At 42.4% G+C, this 23,897-nt stretch overlaps 1 protein-coding gene across 1 annotated transcript in view; it reads right to left on the reverse strand.

Annotated features, from left to right (window-relative positions):
• Positions 1-23,897, reverse strand: part of LOC130198373 (partitioning defective 3 homolog) — a 174,476-nt gene that overhangs the window by 24,396 nt on the left and 126,183 nt on the right. Inside the window, exon 22 of the mRNA XM_056421526.1 lies at positions 15,037-15,309. Within this exon, the coding sequence (XP_056277501.1) occupies positions 15,037-15,309 (273 nt within the window). The remainder of the gene's footprint in view (positions 1-15,036; positions 15,310-23,897) is intronic.

The raw sequence follows: 23,897 nt of genomic DNA on the forward strand, positions 1-23,897 counted from the left end.
CGACATAAGCCCCTCCCCTCCCTCCTCCCGTCATGAAGACCTGGACAGCAGAATCGGATGAGGACTTAGTGAACTGGACTCAAACAGAGTGTCTGGGTCTCTCTGGTGGTCTTTCCCCCGCTCGTTGTGTTGTGATGTTTATACATAAACAAATAAATAAATAGATAAATGAATAAATAGATAAATAAATAGATAAATAGATAGATAAATAGATAGATAAATAAATGGATAAATAGATAAATACATATAGATAAATAGATAAATACATAGATAAATAAATAGATAGATACATAGATAAATAAATAGATTAATAGATAAATAAATAGATAAATACATAGATAAATAAATAAATAGATAAATAAATAGATAAATAAATAAATAGATAAATAGATAAATAGATAAATAAATAAATAAAGCCTCCGGCAGCAGGTGGTGTTTCCCGTGTCCCGGTTCATATAAACAGCCCCGGGCGGTTCAGGCCGAGCTGACGGAGCGAAGCCTCGTCAATATTTTAAGCTCGTCAACTTCACAGTTTTGAATTTGTGATTTTTGTTTTTTAATCTGCGGTATCAGCTAAATGTGATCACAGCGTCTCACGCTGCTCCTCTTCATCTTCTTCATCCTCCTCCTCGGCTGGAGCTGCCGGCCGTGGAGAAATATTTATTAATTAGCGTAACTAGAGACGGATCGTGAATTGATTTTTTTGGGGGGGGGGGAACTCACAAATTCTCTCAAAGAGTTTTAAGATCTGATAAAACATGAATACACTTTAGACATTAATCCTGAGGCAGCGACGCGCTGACAGGAGAAAGAACTGAAGAAGAACTCATGAACTTTATTCATACTGAAGAGCCTTGAGGTGTCAGGAGAAGAAGAAGAAGAAAATGAAGAAGAAGATGAAGAACAAGAACACGAACAGGAAGAACACAAAGAAGAAGAAGAAAAGGCCCTGATAACAGATAACTGAAGGCCCTCTGCTCCTCCCTCTGCTCCTCCCTCTGCTCTTCACTCTGCTCCTCACTCTGCTCCTCCCTCTGCTCCTCCCTCTGCTCCTCACTCTGCTCTTCACTCTGCTCCTCACTCTGCTCCTCACTCTGCTCCTCACTCTGCTCCTCCCTCTGCTCCTCCCTCTGCTCCTCACTCTGCTCCTCCCCCTGCTCCTCACTCTGCTCCTCCTCTCCCTCAGATCTCCTCTAGTGTCTCGAGGTGTTTCTTCTCTTCTCCAGTTGAAGCGTTTAATTGAATCAAGAAAACAACTTTTGGAGCTCTGTGTGATTGTGTCGGGGGGGGGGGGGGGGGGGTTACATTGATTTCCATTGAAACAGGGGGTCTCTTAATCCCAAATGCAGTTACACTTATTAAAGCGGAGGAGGGGGGGGGGGGGCATGAAGAACAGAAGAAATATAAATGAATTGAGACGTTTCTCATTAGTAACACACCAAATTAAATAAAAAAGGCCACTGCAGATGCACCAAGAGGCTGTCAAGTGTACCTCTGGAAACTATATATATATATAACATTCTATATACTTTTAATTATATACAAAATTATATATATATAATTATATATAGAAAATTACATATATGAATACATATATATACAATTATAAATTTATATACAATTATAAATATAAATAACATTCTATATATTTATAATTATATTTTTTTGTATTATATACAGGACTGTCTCAGAAAATTAGAATATTGTGATAAAGTTCTTTATTTTCTGTAATGCAATTAAAAAAACAAAAATGTCATGCATTCTGGATTCATTACAAATCAACTGAAATATTGCAAGCCTTTTATTCTTTTAATATTGCTGATTATGGCTTACAGCTTAAGAAAACTCTAAAATCCTATCTCATAAAATTTTAAGATTTCCTCAGACCAAGTTAAAAAAAAGATTTATAACAGCTGAGTGTTTGTCAAGGCTCAGGAAACCCTTGCAGGTGTTTCGTGTTAATTAGACAATTCAAGTGATTTGTTTAATACCCTACTAGTATACTTTTTCATGATATTCTAATATTTAGAGATAGGATATTTGAGTTTTCTTAAGCTGTAAGCCATAATCAGCAATAAATCAGAATAAAAGGCTTGCAATATTTCAGTTGATTTGTAATGAATCCAGAATGCATGACATTTTTGTTTTTTTAATTGCATTACAGAAAATAAAGAACTTCATCACAATATTCTAATTTTCTGAGACAGTCCTGTATATATATATATATATAATTATATATACAACATCATATATATACAATTACATATTTATATATAAATACATATATATAAAATTATATATATATAATTATATATTTATATATAAAATGATATAAATATAAATATAAAATGATATCTACAACTAAAGGCACGGTTCTTTCCTTTTTCCAACTGCTCCTTCCTTTCTTTCTTTCCCTCCCTTCTTCTCTTGACCACCACTCCTCTCCCTCCTCTTCCTCCTCTTATCTCCCTAAATGAAAGCCAGTTGTCGTGACGCCGGCGGCGGCCCCCGCTGGCTGAGCGCCGCCGCCGGCTTCAGACGGGCTCCCTGTGTGGGGAAACCTGAGGGCCCCGTGCTGTGGGGCGGCCGCGAGGAGCAGCCCGGGAGGCCCCACTGTCATTTCCTCCAACCGCTCACACACACTCACCTCATGACATTGACTCATGCAGCTGCAAACACACACACCTACACACCTACACACACACAATAAAACCTTTGTAGAAGTTAACACGCAGTGAATTTTATGTGACGCGGTGGAGGAGAGATGCAAGGGTGGAGGAGAGATGTGAGGGTGGAGGAGAGATGTGAGGGTGGAGGATCTGAGACACGAGTGTGTGTGTGTTCTCTGGTAACAAGCCGGAGAGGAAGAGGAGGAAGAGGGGGGGTCTTAAATCCATCTTTTAGCGGACTCCACGACGTGGTGATGAAAAGAAGCCCCGCCCCCTCCATCTTACAAGCAGACTCTGATCTAATGATGGGGAAGTTGAGGACTGATGCATCTCATGCAACGGGAAGTGTGTGTATGTGTGTATGTGTGTGGGTGTGTGTGTGTGTGTGTGTGTGTGTGGAAATAAACTCGCTTTCAGCTGTTAGTTTTTTTTCGAGGGAATGAGGGAAACAAAGCAGAGACAGACAGGCGGGGAGCAGGAAGAGGAAGTAAATAATACATGAAGACTGAATGTCATCGGATGTGTGGGGATGAGGGGAATCAGAGGTTGCTGCAACACGATGTAACACCCGGCGACACCCCCCCCCCCCCAATCACTCACAACCAAAGTCCCCACTTGTCTCCCCGTCTGTTTGACGCTCATATTAAGGGGGGGGGGGGGTCATTATGCAGAAGGTGAAATCCACCCCTCGCGCTACCTGAAAGGCGACCCCCGGGGCCCGGAGACCTGCCAAGAGGTCGAGGGTGTTTCCAGGAGTTCAGCGACGGACTGATTGACAAGAGCTATTCATGGGGGGGGGGGGGGGGGGGGGTAACCGGGACCAGGCTGCGCTAATGGGAACCAGCAGGCTCGATTCAAACCTGAAGAAGAAAATTGGGACATTCCATGTAGAGCCACGTTTCTTCGACCACGTACACACACATGTACACACACACACACACACACACAGGTTTGACCGGCCTGTCGTCTTCAAACACACTCTCCTCCATCCAGCCCGTCTCCTGGTTATCAGGACCAGACACATGTTTAAGTGGGTGAAGCCATTATTCAGAGGCGGGGGTCCTGAGGTCTTAAATCAAAAGGTTTATTAGATTAGATACACCCCCCCCCCTTCCACCTTTACACCCCTCCCCCCGACCACTTTTCTCAGTCTGGCCCGGTTTAAGATGAGTTAATGGACAGGGGGGGGGGGGGGGTATCAGCCTCTAGGGGAAGACCCCGGTGTTATTTCCTAACTCCTAGATGTATTGTGTTCTTGTTGCAGATACATTCCATGTGGACTAAACGCGGCATGTTATTCCTTCATGTGCCGATGCTGAATAAATAATGTCCGCTATCACAGAAGAGCAAAGAGACACAGAACGACAGAAGAACGTCTAAAAAAACACCAAACTTATTTAAGCGGGAATGATGCAAGAAAAAGAAAAAGCAATGAAATAAGTGTGTTATAGTGAAAGTTAAACGAAATATTCCTTTTAGCGATATATATAAATATATATATACAAATTTATATAAATACACATTTATTTATATGTATATAAATAAATAAATATATATACGTATTACATTTCTACAAATACATTTATATTTATATAAATACATTTATATAACGAAATATCAATATATATATATATTGATATATAAATATATTTATTTAAATATATATATATAGTTATTTATTTATTTAAATACATGAATATATATATATAAATACACTTTTGTAAATATATTATTTACATTGTACAATAAAAGTGAGTTTCCCTTCTGTGAGTTTCCACATGCATAAAACATGGAAGTCAAACAGACACAAAGTGATTCCAGCCGGACAGCTGAGTGAAGTAAAGTGCATCCACGACCCCCCCCCCCCCCCCCCCCCCCGTGCTTCAACCCAAATGGCCTAGAGACCCCCCCCCCCCTCTCACGGTGACAGAATCCCGAGGGAAGCGGCCATTAGGATTGTTGGCAAATGCTCTGATCCGATGAATATTAAAATAGCGTAAGTGGATTCCACGGAGACATTAGTGACATTAATGGCTGCTTCCTTCTACTTAAAAAACAAAAAATGCTTCAAACGGTTGACAGTCGGGGGGGGGGGGGGGGGCTCACAGAAGTCTTCTTCTGTCAACAGTCGGCGTTAAAAGCCTCTTCAGGTGTGTTTACCTTTTCCCTGACTGAATAGTTCACGGTCGTGTTTATTCACTTTGGCTTTAAAGAATAACTTTATTCCTCATGTATCGGTCGGTGAATGAGGATTACTTTATGGGAAAGAGGAGGAGAAGAACATGAACATGATTTCCAGATTGTAATTTCTTCTGTTCAACACTTCTTCTACTTTATTTATCATAATATAATCATATAGAATACGTCATCACCTCCCACGGTGCGGACAGAAACACTTTCAGGGGGAGAGAACTCTTTCCACCACGGCCTGAACTTCATCTTCATATCATGTGGTGGTCGTGTTGCTTTATTTATATATTTCCTGTGTGGGTTTTTTCAGATGGTCTGGCACCAAAGAGGAGAGACGATGACATCATCAGACAAGGTCAAGACTGGGTGAGGACGGCCCACACACACACACACACAATACTCAAACATACCATACAAACATACAGCTGCTGACCTGTCACCCTCTCATACTGACTGATTGTGTGTGTGTGTGTGTGTGTGTGTGTGTGTGTGTTTGTTTGCTAGTTTCCGAACTAATCACTCCGTTGTTCACTCCCAATACTTCCCAGAGTTCCCTGGGGTTCCTCCCCCCCCCCCCCCCCCCCTTCGGCCTAGTGAGCTTCACAGTACTCCCAAATGGAAAGGATTCAGATTCAGTTAATGTCCCCTAAAAAAAACCAAAAAATAAACGAGGAGAGAGAATCCGGTCAGTCGGTAATTCAGACATTTCGGGGGTGTTTTTTTTGGCGGGTGTTTCTCTTCACTTCATCTCCCATTATAAATGATGGAGGGATACTTTTTCTCTGCCAAAGTAAAAAAGAAGAAAGAATCATGATATCAGTGAACACTTGCGAGTCCATGTCCATCTCCCCCAGACCCTTAGGGGGGGGGGGGGGGGTCATCAGTATTAAAGAAACCAACGACGCACCTAAAAAAGGGAACTATTATCCAGCTGTTTGCAATATTCTTCCTAGATTTGGGTCGAAAATTGTTGACGTGACAACAGAAAATGAAATCGTGAACGGGTTCTTTTCCGTCTGGAACCCTTTTATGGATTTTATTGACGAGGACTATCGAAACCATAAGAAGAGGCTTTGCAATCGATGATGGTTATAGTCGGTTCAATATGGAAGATGATGATTTATGATCTATGTTTTTTTTTCTTTGTCTGATTGTTCGTATAGTTGGTTGTTGTGTAAGTTTTATGTAATTTTTTTTCGGGTGTAACTTGTAAAAACTTAAAATAAAATGATTGAAAGAAAGAAAATTAAATCAATGTTCAACAATGACGTCGTGGTGGAAGTCGTGTTTTTGGGGTCTGGAGGATTCGTCATCACACCAAGACGACGGGGAGGGAACTCATCTACAGGCGGCTCAATGGTTTGGTCCAGTTTGACTCGCATATCGAATGTTTAATTTTAACTGGATTTTGTTTTTATAATTGCAGAGACCGAATGAAACGCTTAATGGTTGAATTAATATTCTACAGGAGACACTTGTTTGTCGCGTTGAATGAAACGGAGCGACCCCGAGCTGATGGCGTCTCGTGACCTCTGCCTGACGGGAGCCTCGCGGGTTTCCATCCCTCAGCGGGAGCTGAAGGATGGAAACCAGCTGCAGGTAAACTGACGGAGCTGACGGAGCCGTTCTCAACCTGAATGAAGTCTCAGGCCTCCGGCTCCCGTTCCAACCCGAGAACCCCCAGATAACCCCCAAAAACCCACTGAGCACCCCCCCCAAAAGTCATCATCCATAGCATATCGCTCTCCTGTAGCTCTTGGCCTGGATCCAGGGACTGAGTGGAGGAGGACCGCCACCCGCCCCCCCCCCCCCCCCCCCCCACACACACACACACAGGACCCGGTTCCCCCGTAGAGGAGCAGATGGCGGCTCGGACGCGACCGTTTGACGACGGCGTGTGGATTAAATGACGGCGTCGGCCATCTTTAATGGCTCTTAATGGCTCTCTGGCTGGAGGACAGCAGGTCAGAGGAGGAGGCGTCGCTTCACAGGAAGACAAACACGAGAAGTCGGCGAGTGAAGGTGGAGCTCAGCTACTCAGCTCTTGGGAGTCAAGAAGAATACTCCATCCATGGGAAATAACAACATAAATGTTGAAATAGATGGAATATTTATAAATACATATACAGGACTGTCTCAGAAAATTAGAATATTGTGATAAAGTTCTTTATTTTCTGTAATGCAATTAAAAAAACAAAAATGTCATGCATTCTGGATTCATTACAAATCAACTGAAATATTGCAAGCCTTTTATTCTTTTAATATTGCTGATTATGGCTTACAGCTTAAGAAAACTCTAAAATCCTATCTCATAAAATTTTAAGATTTCCTCAGACCAAGTTAAAAAAAAGATTTATAACAGCTGAGTGTTTGTCAAGGCTCAGGAAACCCTTGCAGGTGTTTCGAGTTAATTAGACAATTCAAGTGATTTGTTTAATACCCTACTAGTATACTTTTTCATGATATTCTAATATTTAGAGATAGGATATTTGAGTTTTCTTAAGCTGTAAGCCATAATCAGCAATATTAAAAGAATAAAAGGCTTGCAATATTTCAGTTGATTTGTAATGAATCCAGAATGCATGACATTTTTGTTTTTTGAATTGCATTACAGAAAATAAAGAACTTCATCACAATATTCTAATTTTCTGAGACAGTCCTGTATATACACACACACATATATATATATATATATAAATATATTCATATATATGTATAAATACATATATATATCAATAAATAAATATATACATATATAAATAAATACATATAAATAAATATATATATACATAGCTTCCAATCCGTCTGTTGTTGGTCGTCGGGACGAAAAAAAAGTCACTTGCAAAATGAGCTTCCAATCCACCACTTCAATCTGAACTCTGTCCGCTCTCATGCAGACGGTCTGTTCATCGGTAATGATCCTTCCGCAGGTTCACCTCCGGAAACCTTGTTACGACTTTTACTTCCTGTAGATCAGGGTCTCAACACGTCGATCGCGACCTGCCAGTCGATCGCGGCGTAGTGTCGGTAGATCGCATGACATTAAAGAGATTGGCCCGCCCCCTGACATGTTCTCTATAGCACGTCTTTGTTCTTTTATTAAACTAAACGTCTGTTGTTGATCGTATCTCCACAGCAGCATGTCATTTCTGTCTCTTCGCGTTGCGTTAACACTTATCGATCTCCGTCTCGCGCGCCACAGAGCTCCGTGCGCGCATCGACCGAGCAAAAAAGTCACTTGTCAATCTGTCCCCCCTTAGATTGTATCATGGTGGAGTTAATGGTTGACAAACAAGAGAAAATGCTCTGTTTAACCCTCCTGTTACCTTTACATTTACTAACATATTTTACCCTCGGGTCAATTTGACCCCAGCAATTAAAACCTCCAGAAAATTATTAGAATTAATATTGCTTCCCAAGTTTAAGTGTGAGGTACTTTATGTTTGTTTGTTGACTACCTAAATAGCCCTTTAAATGAATAAAAAAGTTGATATTTCTTATATGTTTGACACAGTGAAAAACAGCCTGGGGTCAAATTGACCCCAAAGAACACCGACATTAAACATTGAATGGGGTCAAATGGACCCGAAAGGTAACAGGAGGGTTAAACATTCTGTTTAGGATGAAGATGTATTAATGTTCCATATGGAAGAAAACTGCTAAATAACTGCTGAGTTGCAGCACCATTGTATAGAAGAATGTATAAATGTATATATCCGTCTTTTGTCATAAATCTCTATGTTCTCACAAAATATACCGAGAATATCGGTAATATGTGATTAATCATGATTAATCCACAAAAACCTGTGATTAATCCGATTAAAATTTTAATCGTTTCACAGCCCTAATAAATACATAAATATAAATACATATGTAAATACATATGTATATACATATATACAAATACATATACACATATTTATATACATATATATAAATAAATATATACACATATATAAATCCATATATAAATAGATACAGATATATGTATATTTATTTACATATATAAATATTGATATACTTATGTATATATTGATTTATATACATTTATATGAATATATTAATATGTATAAATATATATATTTATTAGGGCTGTCAGCGTTAACGCGTTAATCTATGCGATTAATTTGGCCGCGTTAACGCACTAAAATATTTTAACGCAATTTTTTTTTTTTTTAACCGCGGCAGTACGGTTTGACACTTTCCGTTTTTAAAACAATTATTTCTCCGCGAAAATAAGGAGCAGAAATCAGTTTAACTCGTGGATGAATCAGTCGGGTTTCCTCCTGCTCCTCCTTCCTCCCGTCTCCCCCTCTGATACACAGAGGAACGAAGGGGCGACGTGTCGGGTGACGCGGCGCGGAAAGAACTCGTCACACGAAACCTTCACCGTGATTTGTCAATCCGTTTGTCTGTCAACATTTCGGGAAAAAAACAACCAATGAACACTCAGTAAATCACAAAGGACCTCCCACCTCACAGGTGAGGCTCATTTAGCAGCCTGTCAGTCAGAGAGCAGAGAACACGAAGCGAGGCCAATGAGCCTTAATACAGAGCTGAGATTGTTCTGGAATGTTTGATGTATAACACGTGGGGGTGTGTCACATGCAAAAGACTTTAAACAGTGAATTTAATTTATTTTGTAAAATGTATAAAATGCCCCCAGCCTCCAGAGGGTTAACGTGACATATTTGAATGTCAGTCAGTTACCAAGGCCACTGGTTCTGCTGCTGTTCAATGTTAAAGATGACAGGACCAATGGGGTCTCAATATACTTCTTTTTTTTTACTAATCTGATGTTTCACTGAAGAAACAATTTATCATCCACGATATTAAATACCTCGCTGGCACTTTATAGGTAGGAGCCTCTTTGAAAACACAGTTCTGTGTGAAGTTTGGTCTTTAAAAAGAAGGAAACATTTTTTTATCGCAATTTCAAAATGTGCGATTAATTAGTTACTTTTTTTTAATCGATTGACAGCCCTAATATTTATATAATAGAAAATGAGCAGTTGAAACTAATACTAAATAAATTCCAGACGCAAATTCGTTAACAGTAAAAAACTATGAATCCGATGTACTTCAAGATGCAAAATCAATGCGTGCCGTCACGTACGCAGCACATTTTTTTGTCCACTCTAGAAAAACTTGGAAGATGAGAACAAGGCGGGAGCCGATTCGGTGTAAATTGTAATGACGCGTTAAACTCGTCTTCAAGACGAGGAGTCGGGGAGTCGTGTGGGATTACAGGAACATGGGAGCGAGACGGAGCCAGACCAACACAGATGATGTCTGTTGGTAAGTGGATTACTGGGGGGATCGGGACTGAGATACACTTCCTCCTCGATTGATCCCGTCACACAATGTGGCACTTTGTTTTAATCCCACAAAATGACGTTTAAGCCTCGCCGAAGCTCCGGAGCCTTTAAATCTCTCCGTCTTTGCTCTTGGAAACTGTGTGTGCGCTTTTTTAGGGAGATTCGGGGACCAGTTTGGTGTTTTGTGTTGTGGTTCCCAGCCAGAAGGTCTCCGGGGGGGGGGGGGGGGGGGGCCCGAATAGAGAGGAATGGCGGATTAGCTCAACGCCGAAAGACAGAGGGGTGTTTTTTTTAATTGTGAAATGAATTGATACTGCTCATGTGCTCGCGGCGCACTCTCCAGGTCACAGTTCCACGGTTTGAAGTGGAGAGAATGAGGCATTAAAACTGCATTCATTGATTTTTCTTTTGTGGAACCACTTCGGGGGGGAAGGGGGGGGGGACAAGCGAGGGAAAAAAAACTCTGAAAGTTAAATTAATTGCTAAGAGGTTTGCAAACGACTGCCTGTTTACACATCTCACCGGCTGGGAGCAACATTAGTGGTTTTATGGCGCAATATCGTCTCCGTTTTGGTCTCCGCCAATCAAGGAGGGAGGTGCCTGTCTCTTTAAATGTGTGACTGATCACCAGCTGATTGCACCGAGCTCATTAGAATACACAAGAACACGACACATGTTCACGTGTCAGCCACCGATGCCTGTGTTTTATTCATTCTTATTTGTATTTAAATGTCTTGTTTTTTAAATTAGAATGTCCTGTCTTCATGTTTTTAGACGTGTTTTTTGTTGCTGATGTTCTACGTTTTACAAAAAACATCCGTACCTTCTGCTAGCGCCATGTTTTAAAAACAGCTGCGCTGAGAAGACATTGAGCTAAAAGTGGATACAAATAAATAAAAGAAGATGCGTGGAGTGGAGAAATAAATATTCAACGCATCCTCACAAAATGCTGTGTGGCGTGTCGCGGCTTGTAGCGTCGTGTAGCGTCGCGTAGCGTCGCGTAGGGGTGTGTAGCATCGTGTGTGTGTGTCCGAACACGAGGAGCTGTGGGTCCTGAGGGTGGATCGTAATGAAGTTGCCATGTGTACTCGGGCAAAAGGACACGAAGGGTACACAATGGACAGAACATTGGAAGGAACGGGGGAGGGGGGGGGGGGGGAGCTCGCGGCTCATTTTCTTACCCTGCGACCACGAGCGACAGGAGGCACACACACTTGAAAAAAAAATGTTATTCATGGTGTGCAGCTGCATACCTGCCAGCGCACTCCATCTGTGTGACACACACACACACGTCGTTGTTTCCGGTGCCCCCCCCCCCTTTATTCCCCCGGTGGAGATGAACTGTAATGGAGCCGATTCAATAAGCGAGCGCCGCCTCCTCGAGAATCAAATCACGGCAGATCCCTCGGAGGCTTTCTTTTCCTTCGCCCCGGCGTTCACCGCCGCCTCTCAGCCGGGGAGGGGAAGAAAAAAACAACGGCGGCTAAAGTTCCTCGCTCGCCGACCGCTGAGCGTCTGAGGGATGTTCAGCGCCTTTGATCTACGGAGTTACTCAAAACAATCCATACGGCGTTCGGGAGAAACAACATGGCGACAAGTGACCAGAGGCCCACGCTGCAGTCCGTCCAGGGGAGCAGTGTTGCATTCTGGGTCGTAAAGAAGAACGACCAGCAGCAGCGAGGTTATGCAATTTGGTTTAGAGGCACACAAAAATGAAACGCAAAAAAAAAAAAACGGTCCTGTGTTCACCTACACAACAACAACAACAACAACAACCCAACAGGCACTCCTGTGAGAACATGTACTACCATGAATTCACTGTCTTGTGTATTTATTTAGCCTTATATCCAGGTCTCACCCTGGTGGTGCCTGTTGCCGGGCGGGATGGAACCCAAAGAGCTGGCTGTTGTTTCAGGCTCTGGCTGGAGTCCTCGGGGGTCACGCCCCTTAAGGCAAGGTAAAGGGCACACTGTTCCCAAAAGGCTTCTGAAGCTGCTGCTGGCCTCTTTTTTTAAAAACATCTGCGGTTGAAGAGACGTTTCTGACAGCGCCGTGTTTAAAGAAAACTTTTAAAATTAATTCCAGTGAATATTGATGCAGCTGCGTGTCGTTTCTTTCTTCTCTTTCCCCCTTTCCTGTCGTACCGCCGCGGTGAAGAAAGGCAATTGTGCGTTTTACTGCCCCGGGAGGAATAACCCAATGAGGGGGGGGGGGGGATTCTGGTCTTCTCGTTTGGGTGAATTCAAACGGGGGGGGGGGGTTTGCCCGAGTTTGAATAACCTATAATAAATATATAAATACATATATGAATAAATCTATATTTAGATATACATATAAATAAATATCTAAATATACATATAAATATATAGATATATAAATATATACATATCTAAATAAATATATAGATATATAAATAAAAAACATATATAAATAAATATATACATAAATAAATATATACATATATACACACACAAATATATACATATCTAAACTAATTTATACATATATAAATATGTATATATATGTATATATTTATTTATATATGTATTTTTATATCTAGATATTTATTTACATATATATATATATACATATATAAATATGTATATATATATATATATATGTATATATGTACACTACCGTTCAAAAGTTTGGGGTCACTTAGAAATGTCTTTATTTTTCAAAGAAAAGCACTGTTTTTTCAATAAAGATAACATTAATCAAAAATACACTCTATACATTGTTAATGTGGTAAATGACTATTCTAGGTGGAAGTGTCTGGTTTCTAATGAAATATCTCCAGAGGTGTATAGAGGCCCATTTCCATCAACGATCACTCCAGTGTTCTCATGGTACATTGTGTTTGCTAATCGCCTTAGAAGACTAATATCTGATTAGAAAACCCTTGTGCAATTATGTTAGCACAGCTGAAAACAGTTATGCTGGTGATATAAGCTATAACTGGCCTTCCTTTGAGCTTGAAGTTTGTAGAACAAAATTAATACTTCAAATATTAATCATTATTTCTAACCTCGTCAATGTCTTGACTATATTTTATATTCAATTTTCAATTCATTTGATAAATAAAAGTGAGTTTTCATGGAAGACACGAAATTGTCTGGATGACCCCAAACTTTTGAACGGTAGTGTATGTATGTATGTATATGTTTATTGGTGAGGTGTCCGTGGAGGTGCAGGACCAAAAGGAGGCAAGAGGACCAATAAGGAGAACTCCTAAATGAAGAGTGTATAAAGATCATTACGTAACATGGCGCTGCTCGTGAATCCCCGAGTCGTGGCTCTCGTGACGAAGAGCTTCGAGTCGCCCGACATGTCAACCCTCTCGTCTTCACGTCTTCACGCCCGTCCTTTCAAAAGGGAGAAAGACGACAGGACATTTCCCTCCGCTCCGGGTTTCTCCGGACGTGTTTTTGCTCCGATGGAATCTCCTCCTTCGTGTCTTAAGCTCCGATATCGAATCCCATAAAAACAAACACGAGTGCCCCCCCCCCCCTTCCTCCTGCGCTCGGCACGCCAGGGTCTACTTCACTTCCTGCTCGGTAGGGGGTGAGGGGGGTGAGGGGGGGGCAGGAAACACGCTTCCTGCTCCTCCCGCGAGGTTCATTCTGCCGATCCGGGAGCGCAGCTCAATATCTCGGTTTTAATCTCGCCGTGGAATGTAAATAATCAAAAGCAATAACGGGTTTGGTCTCCGTCTGGAGCTCGGACTCCACGAGGCCGAGGGGCCCCGTTCACGGGCCCCCAGAACCAACGCGACGACGGTGGAGAGAAAGTCGGCAAGTCGTCACGTTTCAGGAGCAACGAGGAGATTATTACGATTTAGACTCACTCAGAGAGCTGCAGTGAGATGGTCTCCGTGCTGTCGGGGGGGGGGGGGGGGGGCTCTTAGAGAGGCGTAGAACAATATCTCCGCTGAACGCGTGAACCTTTAACTTTAATAGAACAATGATTAGAGAGAATTCCCTCAACTCATTAAGTCAGACTCAGAACGCCACGACGGAATAATGAAGAGAAATTAATGAAACAAACCGAGACAACAGCAGCCTGTGAATTATGAATGACACACACACACACACACACACACACACACACACACACACACACACACACACACACACACACACACACACACACACACACACACACACACACACACACACACACACACACACACACACACACACACACACATCTGGGGATGTGTGAAAGCCACGGCGGAGACGGGCCTCCTCGTTCGGCTGTGGATGTACTCGGCCACCACCGCCGCCACCGCCACGCCGCGGGCTTTCCCTCGATCGGCTCGACATTCCTGCAAATCCTCGTCGGGGCTGCGAAGCCTCCCGTGTTCATCGATCGGGGGCCGAGGAGTCGCGGCCCCGGACTCGGCGCCGGGTCAGAAGTTCGGGCCGCAGAAACGAGCCGTCGGTCACACGGGAGGTAAACACGCCGTGAACAAGAGAGCGGAGGACGGGAGGAGAGAGAGAGGTAGAAAGGTCAGGGGAGACAGAGAGAGAGCGAGACGGATATCTCCCCCCCCCCCCCCCCACGAGGCGAGCTGACATTTACCGCCCGCCTTCTGTTTGCCGTGATTATTTCTCTCTTCCAGGTGCGATCGGGCCGCCGCCTCAAGAGTTCCGCTAGTGATGGGAATGCGAGTCGGGCCCCAGGGGCTCCACCTGTCAGCGGCGTGCCGGGACCGGGCGGCGCTCTGGGAACTGGGGGGCGTGTAAAGGTTGCAGCCCGTCGCCCCGGTAACCGGGACCCCGGTGACTCATTTTAGAAGGATGTGTGATCGATGGAAACTAAATACGACCCAGAATGCAACACAGCTCCGCCCCTACCTGTCTGCGGACGGGGGCCGCTCGTTGCGGGCCTTGCCCCCGTGGGTGTAGAGGGACTCCGGGTGCTGCTGGTCGTCCCGGGGGCTGTGCCCGCTGTCCACGGAGCTGTTCAGGGGGTTGATGCCGGCGTACGGGTGCTCCTCCTCCTCCTCCTCCTCCTCTTCCTCCAAGGAGGAGGCGGCCCTCTCCGGGGAGCGGCCGATGTCCAGGATCTCGGCGTAGTCGCGCTCGCGGGCCTGGCGCTGCCGCAGCTCTCGCGTCTTGGCCTGGATCCTGATGAGGAGAGCGGAAACAGAAGCTTCGGTTCACTGGCGTGGAAAACAACGGGGGGGGGGGGTACACACACAAACATCAATAAATATAATTATAAATTACAAATAAAAGAAGGAAATAAGTCAGAATTGTTAACAGTTGTTTAAAAAAATGTATAACAATAAATAACCACAAAGAAATAAGAATAACATTGAATATGATTCATGTTTTCTGTTTGTTTTGTGTTAAAAAAATCTAAGAAAACATTTTGAATCTGTAGACTACTGTCTAATAGTCTTATTACTGTCTAATAGTCTTATTACTGTCTAATAGTCTTATTACTGTCTAATAGTCTTATTATTGTCTAATAGTCTTATTACTGTCTAATAGTCTTATTACTGTCTAATAGTCTTATTACTGCCTAATAGTCTTATTACTGTCTGATAGTCTTATTATTGTCTAATAGTCTTATTACTGTCTAATAGTCTTATTACTGTCTAATAGTCTTATTACTGTCTAATAGTCTTATTACTGTCTAATAGTCTTATTACTGCCTAATAGTCTTATTATTGCCTAATAGTCTTATTGCTGTCTAATAGTCTTATTACTGTCTAATAGTCTTATTACTACCTAATAGTCTTATTATTGCCTAATAGTCTTATTACTGCCTAATAGTCTTATTATTACCTAATAGTCTTATTACTGCCTAATAGTCTTATTATTGCCTAATAGTATTATTACTGCCTAATAGTCTTATTACTGTCTAATAGTCTTATTACTGTCTAATAGTCTTATTACTGCCTAATAGTCTTATTACTGTCTGATAGTCTTATTATTGTCTAATAGTCTTATTAGTCTAATAGTCTTATTATTGTCTAATAGTCTTATTACTGTCTAATAGTCTTATTACTGTCTAATAGTCTTATTACTGTCTAATAGTCTTATTATTGTCTAATAGTCTTATTACTGTCTAATAGTCTTATTACTGTCTAATAGTCTTATTATTGTCTAATAGTCTTATTACTGTCTAATAGTCTTATTATTGTCTAATAGTCTTATTATTGTCTAATAGTCTTATTACTGTCTAATAGTCTTATTACTGTCTAATAGTCTTATTACTGCCTAATAGTCTTATTATTGCCTAATAGTCTTATTGCTGTCTAATAGTCTTATTACTGTCTAATAGTCTTATTACTGCCTAATAGTCTTATTACTGTCTAATAGTCTTATTACTACCTAATAGTCTTATTATTGCCTAATAGTCTTATTACTGCCTAATAGTCTTATTACTGCCTAATAGTCTTATTATTACCTAATAGTCTTATTACTGCCTAATAGTCTTATTATTACCTAATAGTATTATTACTGCCTAATAGTCTTATTACTGCCTAATAGTCTTATTACTGCCTAATAGTGTGCATTTTCTACCTGTGAGGCGAGACTACTGACTACTTGGATCCTGCTAAGTATCTTCTTTAAACTAGTTTTATCTGCTAAAGTTACTGTTGTATTTGTTGTTTAAAGCTGCTAGATTGTTAGTCTGTCCTGTTTTAAGGAGTTGTTTTGGTAGAGAGGTGTGTCCTGTGTTCCGACACCTGAATCTTCACTGATTGGACGAGCGATCGTCACCTGGTTTCTATTGAGTGCCATTTGAATACCAAAAGCCAAGGGGCGGTGTCAACGCGGCTGGAGGTAATTGGCACTAACTTGGGCTCATAACCGGGTGGGGTTTTTCGCGTCAGCTGTAGCGTCAGCGTGACTCATCGGACGAAGACTCGGAGGACAAATACATCGGAGTCTTCCCTTGGAGTCAAGACTCGGAGGACAAAGACATAGGAGTCTTCCCTTGGAGTCAAGACTCGGAGGACAAAGACATAGGAGTCTTCCGTTGGAGTCAAGACTCGGAGGACAAAGACATAGGAGTCTTCCGTTGGAGTCAAGACTCGAGGACAAAGACATAGGAGTCTTCCGTTGGAGTCAAGACTCTAGGACAAAGACGTTGGAGTCTTCCGTTGGAGTCAAGACTGGAGGACAAAGACATAGGAGTCTTCCGTTGGAGTCTTCGGGGGTGGCTGAGTATTTCCCCTTTTTTTTTAAAAATATGTGTGTCTTTTCCATACCTGTGCGTATCTCTACTCGTAGTTACTATAGGACTCGCTCATTCATGTACCGGAACCCCTCCTCTGTTATCCTTCCTACCCGTTCTACTCACACCCAGCACCTGGTCACAGGAGGCCTCTGGAACTGTCAGTCAGCCAACCGCAAGGCCGACTTCATCTCTGGCTTTGCCTTGGAGCAGTCGCTTGACTTCCTGGCTCTCACTGAGACCTGGATCACAGCAGACAACACGTCTACCCCGGCTGCTCTCTCCTCTGCCTTCTCCTTTAGCCACACACCCAGACCCTCTGGTCGGGGTGGAGGTACAGGTTTACTCATCTCACCCACATGGTGTTTCTCTCCCTACCCGCTTCCACTCTTTATCCCACTGACTTTTGAGTTTCATGCGGTGACCGTTACTCATCCGGTTCAACTTCACATTGTTGTTCTCTACCGTCCCCTGGTTCTTTGGGAGATTTCTTGACGAGCTAGACGTCCTCCTATCGAACTCATGAACACGGCCCCGCTCATCCTTCTGGGTGACTTTAACATCCAGACAGAGAAGTCATGTGATCTCTTACTCTTACTGTCTTCCTTTAACCTCTCACTCAGTCCCTCCCCTCCCACTCACAAAGCCGGCAACCACCTTGACTACATTTTCACAAGAAACTGCTCTACCTCTAACCTCACTGTGACTCCTCTCCATGTCTCTGACCACTTCTTCATCTCTTACTCTCTCTCGCTCTCTGGTACTGACAACCCACCCATATCTACAGACTCTGCACCTGTACGGTGCAACATTCGCACCCTCTGCCCCTCCTCTCTGGCCTCCTCTGTCCTATCTGCTCTCCCCTCAACTGACTGCTTCTCACTCATGCATCCTAACTCTGCAGACACTCTCCTCTCTTCCCTGTCTTCATCTCTTGATTCTCTTTGTCCTTTTAAGACACGACCGGTTCGGAAATCCTCTCCGGCTCCGTGGTTGTCGGACTCGGTGCGCCGAGAGAGCCACCCTGCGCGACGGAAAGAAAATGGCGCAAATCGAATCAAGCGGAAGACTTGCTCTTCTATCAATCTCTCCTCTCCTCCTTCTCTTCCTCTATCTCTGCAGCCAAAAGCTCGTTCTACCTGACCAAAATTCAGTCTTCCTTCTCTAACCCCAAAAAACTCTTCTCTATCTTTTCCAACCTCCTTGATCCCCCCTGTCCCCCTCCTCCTTCCACCCTTTTGCCGAGCCACTTTGTCGACTACTTTACAAACAAGATAGACGACATACGCTCCTCCTTTACAAATCCATCTTCTATCACCTCACCAACACTAACTTCTTCATCCCCCTCTCTTTCCTCTTTCACCCCCTTGTCTCCCAATCAAGTTCTTAGCTTGGTGACCTCCGCCCGACCGACCACCTGCGCCCTTGACCCCGTCCCGTCTCCCATTCTCCAGGCTATTGCTCCTGACCTTCTGACCTTCCTCACCCATCTTATTAACAGCTCCCTCTCAACTGGCTGTTTCCCTAACTCTCTGAAGGAGGCGAGAGTCAACCCTCTCCTGAAGAAACCCACGCTCGACCCGTCTGAAGTCAGCAACTACAGACCGGTCTCTCTTCTACCTTTTCTCTCCAAAACTCTGGAGCGAGCTATCTTCAACCAAGTGTCCTCCTGTCTCCACAGTAACAACCTTCTTGACCCTCACCAGTCTGGATTCAAGGCCGGCCACTCAACAGACGGCCCTCCTTGCTGTCTCTGAGCAGCTTCACACTGCTAGAGCAGCCTCTCTCTCCTCTGTCCTTATCCTTCTCGACCTTTCTGCAGCATTTGACACCGTGAACCACCAGATCCTGATCTCTTCTCTTCAGGACCTGGGGATCTCAGGCACTGCACTCGCTCTTTTCTCTTCCTACCTTAAAGACCGCACCTACCGGGTAACTTGGAGAGGATCTGTGTCTGATCCTTGTCCTCTCACTACTGGGGTTCCTCAAGGCTCGTCCTGGGTCCACTCTTCTTCTCTCTGTACACAAATTCTCTCGGCTCTGTCATTCGTTCGCATGGCTTCTCCTACCATAGCTATGCTGATGACACCCAACTGATCTTCTCGTTTCCACCGTCCGAAACACAGGTGGCGGCACGAATCTCTGCCTGTCTGACTGACATCTCTCAGTGGATGTCTGCTCACCACCTGAAGATCAACCCTGACAAGACTGAGCTACTATTCCTTCCAGGGAAAGGCTCCCCCACCCATGACCTGACTACCACCTTCAACAGCTCTGTGTTGGCCCCTACCCTGACTGCCAGGAACCTCGGGGTGACACTCGACAGTCAACTCCCTGACGGCCAACATCGCTGCGACGACGCGTTCCTGTAGGTACATGCTGCACAACATCAGGAGAATACGTCCTCTTCTTACTCAGAAGGCGGCGCAGGTTCTGATCCAGGCTCTGGTCATTTCACGCCTCGACTACTGCAACTCCCTCCTGGCTGGTCTACCTGCTAAGGCCATCCGACCTCTGCAGCTCATCCAGAATGCAGCAGCTCGACTGGTCTTCAGCCTCCAGAAATTCACCCACACCACTCCGCTCCTCCGCTCTCTCCACTGGTTACCGGTGGCTGCTCGCATCCGCTTCAAAACACTGGTCCTGGCGTACCGTGCTCTAGACGGATCGGGCCCCGTCTACATCCGGGATATGGTCACACCGTACACCCCAGCATGTTCGCTCCGCTCGGCAACAGCCAATCGACTTGTGACTACTGCACCTCGAGCTAATCACTCGAAATCCAGACTGTTTGCTGTCCTGGCTCCTCAGTGGTGGAACGAGTCCCCACTGACATCAGGACAGCAGAAAGTCTCGACATCTTCCGTCGGAGACTGAAAACACACCTTTTCCGACTATATCTGGATTAAAACACAGATTAGCACTTCAGTGGCACTTAGATAGCACTTACTTATGGTACTTTTGTAGTTCGACTATGTTGAGGAAATGTTACTTCCTGTATTCTTGTTGTTCTTAGTTTGTACTCTAGGTTGAATGCACTTATTGTAAGTCGCTTTGGATAAAAGCGTCTGCTAAATGACATGTAATGTAATAGTCTTATTACTGTCTAATAGTATTATTACTGCCTAATAGTCTTATTACTGCCTAATAGTCTTATTACTGTCTAATAGACTTATTACTGCCTAATAGTCTTATTACCTAATAGTCTTATTACTGTCTAATAGTCGTATTACTGCGTAATAGTCTTATTATTACCTAATAGTCTTATTACTGCCTAATAGTCTTATTATTACCTAATAGTCTTATTACTGCCTAATAGTCTTATTACTGCCTAATAGTCTTATTACTGCCTAATAGTCTTATTACTGCCTAATAGTCTTATTACTGTCTAATAGTCTTATTACTGCCTAATAGTCTTATTACTGCCTAATAGTCTTATTATTACCTAATAGTCTTATTACTGCCTAATAGTCTTATTACTGCCTAATAGTCTTATTATTACCTAATAGTCTTATTACTGCCTAATAGTCTTATTATTACCTAATAGTCTTATTACTGCCTAATAGTATTATTACTGCCTAATAGTCTTATTACTGCCTAAGTCGTATTACTGCCTAATAGTCGTATTACTGCCTAATAGTCGTATTACTGTCTAATAGTCGTATTACTACCTAATAGTCTTATTACCTAATAGTCTTATTGCTGCCTAATAGTCTTATTACTGCCTAATAGTCTTATTATTACCTAATAGTCGTATTACTGCCTAATAGTCGTATTACTGCCTAATAGTCTTATTACTGTCTAATAGTCGTATTACTGCCTATTAGTCTTATTACTGCCTAATAGTCTTATTACTGTCTAATAGTCGAATTACTACCTAATAGTCGTATTACTGTCTAATAGTCTTATTACCTACTAGTCTTATTGCTGTCTAATAGTCTTATTACTGTCTAATAGTCTTATTACTGCCTAATAGTCTTATTACTGTCTAATAGTCTTATTACTGCCTAATAGTCGTATTACTGCCTAATAGTCTTATTACTGTCTAATAGTCGTATTACTACCTAATAGTCGTATTACTGCCTAATAGTCGTATTACTGCCTAATAGTCTTATTACTGTCTAATAGTCGTATTACTGCCTAATAGTCGTATTACTGCCTAATAGTCTTATTACTGTCTAATAGTCTTATTACCTAATAGTCTTATTGCTGCCTAATAGTCTTATTATTACCTAATAGTCGTATTACTGCCTAATAGTCTTATTATTACGTAATAGTCTTATTATTACCTAATAGTCTTATTACTGCCTAATAGTCTTATTATTACCCAATAGTCTTATTACTGCCTAATAGTCTTATTACTGTCTAATAGTCTTATTACTGCCTAATAGTCGTATTACTGCCTAATAGTCTTATTACTGTCTAATAGTCGTATTACTACCTAATAGTCGTATTACTGCCTAATAGTCGTATTACTGCCTAATAGTCTTATTACTGTCTAATAGTCGTATTACTGCCTAATAGTCTTATTACTGTCTAATAGTCTTATTACCTAATAGTCTTATTGCTGCCTAATAGTCTTATTATTACCTAATAGTCGACATTGCCTAATAGTCTTATTATTACGTAATAGTCTTATTATTACCTAATAGTCTTATTACTGCCTAATAGTCTTATTATTACCCAATAGTCTTATTATTACCCAATAGTCTTATTATTACCTAATAGTCTTATTACTGTCTAATAGTCCTATTATTACCTAATAGTCGTATTACTGCCTAATAGTCGTATTACTGTCTAATAGTCGTATTACTGCCTAATAGTCTTATTACTGCCTAATAGTCTTTTTACTGTCTAATAGTCGAATTACTACCTAATAGTCGTATTACTGTCTAATAGTCTTATTACCTAATAGTCTTATTGCTGTCTAATAGTCTTATTACTGTCTAATAGTCTTATTACTGTCTAATAGTCGTATTACTGTCTAATAGTCTTATTACTGTCTAATAGTCTTATTACTGCCTAATAGTCTTATTACTGTCTGATAGTCTTATTATTACCTAATAGTCGTATTACTGCCTAATAGTCTTATTACTGCCTAATAGTCTTATTACTGTCTAATAGTCGTATTACTGCCTAATAGTCTTATTACTGTCTAATAGTCTTATTACCTAATAGTCTAATTACTACCTAATAGTCGTATTACTGCCTAATAGTCGTATTACTGCCTAATAGTCTTATTACTGTCTAATAGTCGACATTGCTGCCTAATAGTCGACATTGCCTAATAGTCGACATTACCTAATAGTCGTATTACTGCCTAATAGTCGTATTACTGCCTAATAGTCTTATTACTGTTTAATAGTCGTATTACTGCCTAATAGTCGTATTACTGCCTAATAGTCTTATTACTGTCTAATAGTCTTATTACCTAATAGTCTTATTGCTGCCTAATAGTCTTATTACTGCCTAATAGTCTTATTGCTGCCTAATAAGAATAAGAATAAGAATATACACTTTTATTAATCCCCAAGGGGAAATTAGTTCTCTGCATTTAACCCATCCTTAGTTATTAAGGAGCAGTGGGCTGCGGTGAAGCGCCCGGGAAGCAACTGGGGGTTCAGTGCCTTGCTCAAGGACACTTCGACTTGCAACTAATGGGGAGAGCGGGGATCGAACCCACAACCCTGCGGTTGCAGGACGGCCCTCTTACCCCACTGAGCTAAAGCCACCCCCAGTCTTATTACTGCCTAATAGTCTTATTATTACCTAATAGTCGTATTACTGCCTAATAGTCTTATTATTACCTAATAGTCTTATTATTACCCAATAGTCTTATTATTACCTAATAGTCTTATTACTGTCTAATAGTCCTATTATTACCCAATAGTCTTATTACTATTTTTCTGACAATTGCTCATATACTGTAAGCCTAAATAAGTCTATTTAACAACAACAAATTTAAAGTGCACCCAATTTATTTTCAAATGTCACTGGGGGCAAAAGTTGCCCCTTAAAAAATATATTAATTTCCTACCCTGGGCGGGGGTGGGGGGGCTGAGGAACTCTGCCTCGGACAAAAGGACCCACGGTGACATCGGACGATCAGGACTGTAACTGATACTCAGAGGTGATGTCATTGATTGGACTCCAGGTCCTTCCTGACGTCGTCTATTCCTGACGCTTCATGAAGAAACGCTTCACCGCCTCGTGAATCACAGAATAAACAACAACAAACCGTCCTCCCATCGAGCCGAGCGGCCGCGCCCGTCTCCTCAGACTCCTGGAGGAGGAGGAGGAGGAGCACACGGCGAGCTTTACGAGGAGACGCTGGCCGGCCGCGGTTTATTGAGCCTCTCTGGTTAATACGTTCCATTAAAGATGAGAGAGAGAGAGAGAGAGGACGCGGAGCCTGTTATTCAGGCTCGCTCGCCCCCCTCCCTCTGAATAACACCATAAACAAAACACGACGGTCGGTCTCCCCACAACACCTCCACCAGGGGAGCACTTTGAAGAGCTGCTA

Source organism: Pseudoliparis swirei, chromosome 8 (assembly GCF_029220125.1).
Source record: "Pseudoliparis swirei isolate HS2019 ecotype Mariana Trench chromosome 8, NWPU_hadal_v1, whole genome shotgun sequence".
In the NCBI taxonomy this organism is placed as follows: Eukaryota; Metazoa; Chordata; class Actinopteri; order Perciformes; family Liparidae; genus Pseudoliparis; species Pseudoliparis swirei.